Source organism: Phytophthora parasitica (genome assembly GCF_000247585.1).
Source record: "Phytophthora parasitica INRA-310 unplaced genomic scaffold supercont2.36, whole genome shotgun sequence".
NCBI lineage: Eukaryota > Oomycota > Peronosporomycetes > Peronosporales > Peronosporaceae > Phytophthora > Phytophthora nicotianae.
The window spans coordinates 217,980-228,073 of NW_008649022.1; the positions used below are offsets into that span (position 1 = coordinate 217,980).

A 10,094-nucleotide genomic window follows, 5' to 3' on the forward strand; every position below is an offset into this window, starting at 1 on the left:
GATTTGGGGGAGATTCATTCAAAGAACAGCCCATGACAATTTTGAGTAGAACTCACAATATCAACAAACATATATGCTACAAGCCACGATATTACTTAATGCGATGCAAAACTAAAACACACTTTTTTTTAATAAACCAAACGAGAACACCATTAATCGTCACTACAAGTAAGCTCGAAGCACCAATGCTTTGATTTTGTTAGAACCATCCTAGCATTGCTTTACCTAGTCTTGTCTATCGTCGATCGACATATCTATCATTTATGCATAAGGAACAGGCAGCTGTCCATTGCACCACGGAACGCATCACCCACCGCGGCGTGTAGCGCTTCAGGCGCCAGGTCATCACTCGTAGGGGTGGCGTCACGCCACTTGGAGCGTGTCCGCAGTCCCTTGAGATATCGCAACAAGCTCAGATCGCCTTGAGGAAGTGCCAGCAGTAGTGTACCCTTCGGTAGCTCCTCATCACGAAGTTGTTGCAGAAAAGCGTCCACTTGTTCGCAGTACGCTTGCTGCTCTGCCATCCACAGCTCGTGCTTGCCTACGAAGTCGTTGCAAAGCGCTGCGCTCGCACTAGGAGGCTCGATCTCCACCCAGCACAGATCTGGCTGCGTTGTTTCACTTGACTGGTCACTCAAGGCAGCCTGAAGACTCGTCTTCAACGTCTCCCACGACAAGCAGCTTTCCACCTTCAAGATAGCGTTTGCCGAAGCTGCGTTTGAGGTAGTTGAAGAGTTGGCTTCGGCTTTTGCCTTCACTGCTTGGGCATGGCGGAACGGGCTTTGTGCTTGAGCCTTCAGATCACCACTTGCGTATAGATCCCACGGCTTTCGCTCCACTACCGATGCTTTGGTAGAGTCTCCATTGCTCTGTAGACGCAGCATCGTCATTTTCTTTTCTAAAGCAAAGGTTTTATCGACAATAGAATCGAAAGCTCCACTCGTGGAGACTGACTCAGGGATACCGAACCAAGGTCCTTGACGAACCTTCAGCAATAGCAGCTCTAACGATGCAATGGCGTCCTCAGCTGAGTCGTGTCCATTTTGGGTCTGGATCTGGATATCCTTCTTTAGATACGTCTTGGTCAGATACTTGAGCGATGTGCGGAAGGGGAAACCTCGTTGATGAGGGTACAGGATGGCCGTGTCTTCAATTGTAGGATGCACTAAGCGAAGAGCACGTAGATCACTCGTCAACGAGTGACCCACCAGAATCGTGTCCTTAAAGAGAAACCGCGTTATCAAGTCTCGCTGCACGTCCGCCAGAATGTATTTCGTATCCCGCAGAGTCTCCTCGGAGATGCCGCTGAACTCCGTGTGGTAGTTAATGATAGTGCTCTGCGGCTTCACTAGCTGGTCGTACACGACGTCACCTTTAATGTTTACGACCGTCACGCGCGTAAGTTCCATGCCGATATCCGTCTCGCACATCTCACAGTCCAGAGCATAGATGAACTCGTCAGTTGAAGACGCGCTCGCTAATGTTTCATCCGTTTCCATTGCTGCTCCTTCTTCGTCATCTGAAGCAGAGCCAGACTCTTCCACTGTAATTGTCGGTCGAGGCTGCGTTGCCACGTATCTGTCGCGAGTGTTCCCATCCGTTTCTTCTAATAATTTGCGCTGTTCCTCTTCTACATCCGTCGGAAATCCATGTTGCTTCAAATCTTCAAGCGTAAGTAAATAATACTCGAATGCTTCTCGTGTCAAAGGCTCGTCCTCTTTCTCATCCTTGCCATTCGCCTCAGTATCCTGCTGTTTTGACAAGTCATTTACTTGTTTCTCTTGCAGAATAAGCGACCCATCGGCGGAGCGAGGCACGTCTACAGCAATCGCTTTAGCAAGCGACAGCCAGATAGACCGCGGCTTGTCGTCACCTCGGCGTTTCTTGGCCAAATGCTCAGGTACCTTATGCGCGTAGGTCTCGTCCGTCACTGGATCCGTCCTAAACTCGTGCATGCTTCCATCTTGACTGACTAGCACATCCAACGTGTACGCATCGTTCTCTTCCTCTTCCATAGTAACGTCCTGATCTGTGGGAGTCTCATCCACTGCAGAAGCAGCTTTGGTCGTTCGCTGTCTCCACTTGAGATGCAGCAAGTCCCCGTCTAGCTCCCATGTGCCTCCAAGAGGCTGACTCTTGCGTGTAAATTTCCCAGCCGGGGTAAACACCAATTCATCCGTAAAGCCAGCCGAGTGCTTCATTAAGAACGTCAGTTCATGGGCGTAGAACAGCTCATCCGTCGACAATTCGTGGGTATCCACCGTCGGTCTTGGGAACTTATACATCAACTCTGACAGTGACGCTTCTGATCTCCTGATCTGGTTGAGCTCCTGCTTCGTTAGCATCACTGGAACACTAGAGCAGCCATCAAAGAAGCTCAACTTCGCCCGGTATTTCTGCAACACTGATGGGTGCAGTTTTTCCAATAGTATGATGCAGACTTTGGTAGGCAACTGAGCTCCAGGTGTCAAATAAGGCAGCAAATAGGGGCTTACCATGCCTTCCTTCTTCCTGCTGCCGCCACGGAGTACATTAAGTACGAGCTTCTGTACGTCCTCGACGTCCAGGCGTTTCCTGCTGCGAGCTGCGCCCATCCACGCGGCAAAGTCCAGTAATACGTTGCTGCGTGGCTGCTGTCTTGGATATTTGACGATCAAGTCTTCGGCGTACGCGCGGTCGTCCTGGTGTTCGTGTGGTGATGCATCGCGTCTGCGGTCGCTGTAGCCATTGCCGCTGTTGCTGTTGTAGCGCGTCGGTTGACGGTGAGACAGCGGTGGACGTGCATCGTATATTGAGGCAGACTCGGTGGGTCTGGTGTCTTGTAGAGATGAGTGCAGACGCTTGCGAGGGTTTCGATGACTGGGTGTGGGGAGCAGCGCGGATGGGGACTCTACAGGCGCCTGAATAGCACTTGATACGACAGAAGGGGTAGCAGTATCAGAGGCAGAAGGTTCCGCGGGAGGAGAGGATTGCTCCACCTCCTCGCCCTCCTCCATGATCTCGCCGTCTTCGTAGTCGTCGTCCGATGCCATTTCGACGCTAGGTGGTTGGCCGTCAAGATAAAATGAGTACAAATATTGTCGCAGAATTCTCAAAAATCTTATCTCCAAAATAAATATTTACTGAAAGATCTTTGTTAATATTGAGAGCGTACTTAACCGAAGTTAGTAGAAATGTTGGAACCCAGAAAACCAGTAAGGAGCTACTGATTTATGAAAATTGTTCTTCAAACATGTTTAAACCAGTTTGAAAATAATCACAAGTTGGTAGTTCCAACCAAATTGGTAAATGCACGCAAATTTGGAGTGATACACATTCCGTTGTCTAGATTGCACTCCAGCAAGGAGCTCGAGTATTCCCACGCTTGTTTTGGTGCTTCTAGCCTACGTTTTAAGACGACTTCTCGCCTACCTGCCGTCGGCACTGCCAATTTGACAATGCCAAAGTTTATCTTGAAGAATAACACGGGCAGATTTGAATGAATCTCCTCCAGCAAAAACAAGGCGGTACCGGTAAGCGCAAGAGTTGACGAATGGCCTGAAATTCAACTAGAACAACATGCATCCAAAACAACCACCGTATTCTTTCGCTGTTGCATCGAGTACATGTAGGACGAACGCAGCACGCGTACACGCGTGACAACCGAGAAAGCGCTTATCGTTTGCATGACGTCAACACCGTCCACAGAATGCATGTCCAGCAGCAGCCAAATCTACTTGAGGATTCGTAGACGAGTCGAGACACTTTTACAGGCCTGATTATGTATCCATTTCCTTGCCCAATCAGATTTTTTTTTCATGTGGTAGGATGTGGCGCATCCAATCCGTTCGTCCACAGTTCTGCTGACGTCATTCTCCAAGTTGCCTCCTCCAGCACAAGTGTCTTGCATCCACCCGTTCAGTATGAGCAGCGCCGCCTCCAACTACGTCGACGAGCACCACGGCTTCGGCACCACAGCCATCCACGAAGGCCAGGCTCCGGACGAGCACACGGGTGCTGTGGCCGTGCCCATCACGCTTGCCAGCACCTTTGCGCAGGCGTCCCCTGGCGTCGTGGCCGGTCGCAATCAGGCCAATTCGTTTGGCAAGGGTTGGGAATACTCGCGTACGGGCAACCCGACGCGTGGCGCTCTGGAGCGCGCGCTGGCTGCCTGCGAGAAGGGCCGCTTCGCCGTCTGCTTCTCGTCGGGCATGGCTGCCACGACGGCTGTGACCCATCTGCTTAAGCACGGAGACCACGTGCTGTGCATTGACGACGTGTACGGTGGCACGCAGCGCTACTTCCGCCAGACCGTCAACCCTACGTACAATATCGAGTTCGACTTCACGGACTTTGGTGACTTGAACAAGGTAGAGAAGCTGCTGCGTCCCGGCCAGACCAAACTCATCTGGATCGAGACTCCTACCAACCCGACGCTCAAGATTACGGACATCCGTGCCGTGTCTGAGTTCGCTAAGAAGCACAACCTGCTTCTGGCCGTGGACAACACGTTCATGTCGCCTTATTTCCAGAACCCTCTGACTCTGGGCGCCGACATTGTCGTGCACAGTATCACCAAGTACATCAACGGCCACAGTGACGTTGTGGGCGGAGTGGTTGTCACTAACTCGGAGGACATCAACACTAAGCTACGTTTCATCCAGAACGGCATCGGTGCCGTGCCCGCCCCCTTTGACTGCTACATGGCGCTGCGTGGTCTCAAAACTCTGCACGTTCGTATGGCCACTCACGCCAAGAACGCTCAGGCTGTTGCTGAGTACCTGGAGGCCCACCCTGCCGTCGAGAAGGTGTGCTACCCCGGGCTCAAGTCCCACCCGCAGCACGAGATCGCCAAGACGCAGGCGTCTGGCTTCGGTGGCATGGTCACGTTCTACGTCCATGGTGGCCTGGAGAAGGCCCGTGCCTTCCTGGAAAACCTCGAGGTGTTCACGCTGGCTGAGAGTCTTGGCGCTGTCGAGTCACTAGCCGAGTCCCCCGCTATTATGACGCACGCTTCCGTGCCCCCGGAGGTGCGTAAGGAGATCGGCATCTCCGACAGCCTCATCCGTCTGTCCGTCGGCATTGAGGGCCTCCCGGACATCATCGCCGACCTGGAGCGCGCGCTTGCCGCCGAGCCCAAGTCCTCGTAGATTGATAGACCCAATATACGCAGCATTTTCGCTACAAGCAGCTCTTTTTCTTACTTAATTTCCTTCAATTGTACCAATTTGAACGTGAATGGGTACTCCGAGTAATCGCTCACTCTGCTGCACCTGTAGCTCCGCTTGACTAAGCACCAGCTCGATCTCGTTCGCCACAGTTCGTGCCGTGGAACTGACTCGTATGTCGTCTTGAACAGCGGCTCGTTTAAGCCAGTAAAGAGCCTGCGAGTAGTCCACAACAGACGCCTGACCGTGAATGTGCATCTGACCCAATGCGTACATGGCTTGCGCACTATCGAGATCCACAGCCTGTTGAAAGTACTCTCGCGCACGCTCGAAGCTTTGCTCAACGCCGCGACCTTGAATATATAGTAGACCGAGGTAGTAAAATGCGTCGGGTACTTGTTGCTCGCCAGCTTGGCGGTATAAATCGGCTGCAGATTTGAAGTCCTGCACCACGCCACGACCGTACTCGTACATGACGCCGAGATGGAACTTAGCGTGGCCATTTCCAGAGTTTGCGGCGTCCTGCAACAGATCGACAGCGCGATTTACGTCTTCACTGACTCCTCGTCCTTCATTGTACATCCTAGAAAGGTAGAACCATTGTTAGTCCTATGAGTATTTCAATAAATTCCAGAGAATACGCACGTGGCTAACATCCATTTCGCATCAATATGTCCGCGTGCAGCGCTCCTTGCGAGCCACGAAGCACTCAAACTGTCACTGAGCGGTACTCCTTCTCCTTGTCCATATAACACACCAAGAGCGAACTCGGCGTCACGGTGGTTACGCTCTGCTGCTCTGCTCAGCAACGTCACTGCAACTTCTAGATTTTGTTCGACGCCGTGGCCGTAGAACTTCATCATGGCCAAGAGGTACAACGATTCAGGCTGCTCTTGTTGGACACCGTGTAATATTGCCTGCATGGAACCTTCGTCGATTGGAGAGCCTCGTGGCGTCGCGACTTGTTTCAAATCTTCTCGAACGAGAGATACACTAGCGCAGACCGCCTGCGTCGTCGTAGCAAGTACTACAAGCATCAGAATTGTTGACACTTCCATTCTCGATTTTTTTTTCAGGATAAAAAATAATCCTTGACGTGACTCTTCAAACCAGATCGAGTTTTTTAATTGCCTGATGTCACAAGTTCGCCAAGATCCGTACCAAACAACCTTTGAGCGTTCTGGAAGTGGGTCCGCAACTCTAGGCGATCAGCAGTGGTGGGTAGTAGAAAAAAAATGCGTGTTGTGTTTGGTTTTTATTCATTTTGCTTCGTAGGGTGCAGTTTCTCGATTTGCTGGTGGAGAAGAATTTCTTGACTGACGAAACAGCCCAAAAATTTCGGCAAGAGGTGATACCATCACACTCGCAGCATTTTGAACCGAGGATTTACATGCTTTGTTAATAAATCAGCATGAAGGACGGCCGCACACTTTCGAGCTCTTCCAACGCGATCTCTGTAGGTGGGCGGATGTTCAGAGCTCCATTCCAGTAGACAGCATCATCGACAAACTCAAGGAAAAGGTACGTCTTTTATCACGGTCTTACTGATTTTTTTTTTTGAGTGTTGTATCGTACTAAAGGGAAATTTACGGTAGACTCAGTTCCTTCATCAAGTGATCGACGCACATCATGATGCCGATCCCATTAACGTCAACTTTTTGCATCCAGTCATCACACAAGCTGAAATACTGAGACACAAACTGGCTAGACTAGAGGAGACGACAAGTAGTGCACTGGTTTCCAAATGGGTAGCGTCGGATCTCTTCAGTTCTGTTGAAAACTCTTTCGAGTCCGAGAGTGCATGTCCGTGGAAATTCCAGCGAGCGAATGCTCGATATCTGCGAGTTGAAGAAAGACAAAGAGCAAAGCACCAGTTCAGACTTCGTCATTGCGACGAAAGTACCGATCGGGTTTTGAAGGAGACATTTTTCCCTGTGCTTGAGCAATTTCGTGAAGTACAAATTGGGATGGCAACTTTCACGTATCCACAACTAAAAGACGAAGAGGATAAAGACCCAGAATTCGCTATCGCTGTGATGATACGACGCCAGAGCACCAGTGGGGGAGCTCTGTTGTGGCTGGATAATCTGGTGTCTGCGTATAGACAGCTATCGTTGAGCCCATACGTCCAGCAATATCTCGGAAGTGAAGAGGTATCTGGAACTGAGGATGTCACAACCCGGCACTACTTTGAGTTTGTACAGGTAAGTTGTGTCTAAAGCAGATATCACATTAAACTGATGCGTGTATCGATGTTGAGATCAGGCACGGAGTCTATCTGAAATTCTCTCAGACGACGGAGTACTTCATGAAACATCATCGCTCTTTAAGTTATACGCTCGAGAACTTCTCCTCGCAATCATCGACTTGCTAGAGCAGTCAACGCACCAACTCAACACGGTCAGTACTTGAATTTTTAACCGATATCTTACAATCTTTTGAAGATATCGGCTCGAGTGTATCTCTATGTATCTCTAATTTTGAGTCATGTGTAGCGCTTGTTACCTGATAAAGTGATGATTTCGCACTCGGGTCGCCGCGTTTACTTCGGCAAGCTGGACTTTGGGGGCTACATCGATCCCTTCCAGAGGTGATGAATATTTATATGCGATTTCAAGAAAACATACTTATGCTGGTTATTTCCATAGCAAGCCGCTCTCAACGGTGATGCAGCGGAGGGAGCAATCACTGCTCCAAGATCTGTCAGTGATACTGTTCTCAATGCTGTACCCAGTCACACTCCCGCGAAATTTACCAGAGTTTCGCACCCGATATCTTGGACATCGAGACAGCAAGTTTGTGTTTCGGTATCGCATAAACTGCAAGTCCAAGTGCAAACGACCAGACAGGAATGAGATCTGTGTCTCTTGCGGGGACACCTTTGCGATTGTGTTAGCTGGGGACAACCTCTCTGATGAAATGTGGACGTATCAGACTTCAACAAGCAGTTTGCTGACATGCGTCGACCGTCGATACTCACCTGTAAGTAACTCTACTCCTTGAGAGTCATATATTTTCTGAGCTAATAGGGTCTTGGGTATTCAGATGGAGTTCCGCTTTCGAGCCAAATTGAGTGGAGAGTGTACCATCACATTTTCGCCCTTGGGCAGCAGAACTGTTGGTACTTTTACATTATCCGTGACAATTTGTCAAGATAATTTTCGTTTACACCAGAGCAAAGCTCAGGTAAGCTTGAATCAGATAATTTGAAAGAGCTGGCAATATTTAACTTTTGTTGGTTTTGTAGACACTCATAAGTGCGTGTGCAGCTGTATCGGAAGCTCCACCAACGCTTCTACAGCAAGTATCGCCGCGGATGCTCTTGCTTCAACACGAATATTTTCAACCCTTGTCCAAAATTGAGAGTCATGAAGTGGAACGCGAGCTGCTGGACAGGGTATAACACCAGAACCCCGTAGGTAGGGAAACTAATATCGATTGTACTAGGCACATCACTATGGTTGACGCCATGTTTAAAGCCTGTAAATCGGTTTAATAGTATCGAATTATTTTTCCTATCACTGCAAATAGCAAACCAGTTATTAACATTACATATATCTTTAAAAGTCCTTCGATCGACTACGTTCACGTTTATTTGCTGTACATGTACACATATGCGTACGAAACTCACGACTGAAACAAGTGGTAGATTGAGCAAGAATTCCTTTGAAAACATTGAAGAGCTCTACTTACGTTAGCTATCTTCACCATCAATTGTTTTTTTTTACAAACTCTGTTAATTAAGTAATACTTCGAAGTATGCGACAGTAGTAGACTGATTCTCTCAGGGATCGTGTCCAAAATCACGTCTAAAAGGATCAAGAACCTACAAACCGAAAAGCTATGGGCGTAATTTTAATAAATCACATTGATGAGCTACTGAAAGTTTGCAATTTAAGTCCCGCAAGTACTATTCACGTGATAGTACTTGCGGGACTTAAATTTCAAACTTTGAAATCTCGAACACATGAACTTTATAGACTGCACTGGTCATTGCAGGGATGTATTAGGAATCTTGACGATCTATTAGATCTCTGGTTGAAGGAGGTTTGACGGGGATATTCTCTCCGACCACCGACAAAGAAATTGTGCCCACTGGATAAACAGAAGTTGAGCGTGTCGTTCATCTTCGCAACTTGTCCAGTGGTCGTAGCTCACGTCAACCGATTTATCGTCTACTTCTGTAAAAGTGAGGAACGTTCCCCCTTCAAGTACCCAGTTGACAGCATCCTGAGACTCCACAGCGGCACGGTTGAGTGCATTGGCCTTTGTATCCGCAATAACCATCATGTAATGGCTAACGCGCTTTCCATTTCGTCGTTTCCAAGACAATCTTCGCAGTAGAAATAAAAAGCGGTAATGTTTCGGCCCGGGAACGTTGCATACCATCACATACGCGTCCTTCTCGAACTCTTGCAGAAATTCCGTATATACCGCATCACGTTGACAACGATTCCAATTTGGGGGCGTTGATATTAGTGGCCATGCATTGAACCCCAATTTCGGCATTGTGCTGTTAATGTCGTCGAACGAGCGGTTCAGTCGAGTCGTAAATCTAGCGTGGGTCACGGGCAACCCACCCTCTAGTCTTCGAGTCAACGGAGCGCAATGCATGTTCCAGCCGAACATCGTGCCCACCAGTTTGATATACGGTGGACAATCACCAAGTAGGCGAACACACGTCTCGATAACTTCGTCGAAGTGATCGCGAGTAAAGGGCTGGAAGTGGAAAGAAGGCTCACCATTCGGGAAATTCACGTGCCAGCCAGAATCAGTAGAGCTAGGGCGCGATGTCCATGGCGACTTCCCACTTTGTTCGTAAACATCTATAGCGCCATCGTCTTGAGGTTGAATGCCGTTAAGTTCCTCAAGCCTTTCTTGAGCTAGTGACAGCATGCGTTGATGAAATTGCAGTTGTTTGTGTAGCTCGGAATTTTCGCTTCGAAG

At 49.0% G+C, this 10,094-nt stretch overlaps 5 protein-coding genes across 5 annotated transcripts; 2 read left to right on the plus strand and 3 right to left on the minus strand.

The window, feature by feature from the left end:
* Positions 1-158: 158 nt before the first annotated feature.
* On the minus strand, positions 159-3,057 carry PPTG_13671 (hypothetical protein). Its single transcript, XM_008910041.1, has 2 exons — positions 2,496-3,057; positions 159-2,404 (listed from the first exon to the last, which is right to left on the minus strand). Exon 2 carries the CDS (start codon positions 2,343-2,345, stop codon positions 258-260), a length of 2,088 nt encoding a protein of 695 aa, XP_008908289.1. The 5' UTR covers positions 2,346-2,404; positions 2,496-3,057; the 3' UTR covers positions 159-257.
* A 395-nt stretch (positions 3,058-3,452) lies between these two features.
* PPTG_13673 (hypothetical protein) lies at positions 3,453-6,386 on the minus strand. The gene is made up of 2 exons (XM_008910042.1): positions 5,793-6,386; positions 3,453-5,730 (listed from the first exon to the last, which is right to left on the minus strand). The coding sequence occupies exons 1-2, from the start codon at positions 6,203-6,205 to the stop codon at positions 5,184-5,186; spliced, it is 960 nt and encodes a 319-aa protein (XP_008908290.1). The 5' UTR covers positions 6,206-6,386; the 3' UTR covers positions 3,453-5,183.
* PPTG_13672 (hypothetical protein) lies at positions 3,841-5,218 on the plus strand. Its single transcript, XM_008910043.1, has one exon. It carries the CDS (start codon positions 3,903-3,905, stop codon positions 5,127-5,129), a length of 1,227 nt encoding a protein of 408 aa, XP_008908291.1. The 5' UTR covers positions 3,841-3,902; the 3' UTR covers positions 5,130-5,218.
* Positions 6,282-8,550, plus strand: PPTG_13674 (hypothetical protein; the record flags this gene model as incomplete). Its single annotated transcript, XM_008910044.1, has 9 exons — positions 6,282-6,364; positions 6,423-6,495; positions 6,558-6,668; positions 6,743-7,351; positions 7,413-7,547; positions 7,643-7,737; positions 7,796-8,129; positions 8,193-8,333; positions 8,395-8,550. The coding sequence occupies 9 exons, from the start codon at positions 6,282-6,284 to the stop codon at positions 8,548-8,550; spliced, it is 1,737 nt and encodes a 578-aa protein (XP_008908292.1).
* A 623-nt stretch (positions 8,551-9,173) lies between these two features.
* PPTG_13675 (hypothetical protein) lies at positions 9,174-10,043 on the minus strand (the record flags this gene model as incomplete). The annotated part of the gene is made up of 1 exon (XM_008910045.1): positions 9,174-10,043. One exon carries the CDS (start codon positions 10,041-10,043, stop codon positions 9,174-9,176), a length of 870 nt encoding a protein of 289 aa, XP_008908293.1.
* Positions 10,044-10,094: the final 51 nt, after the last annotated feature.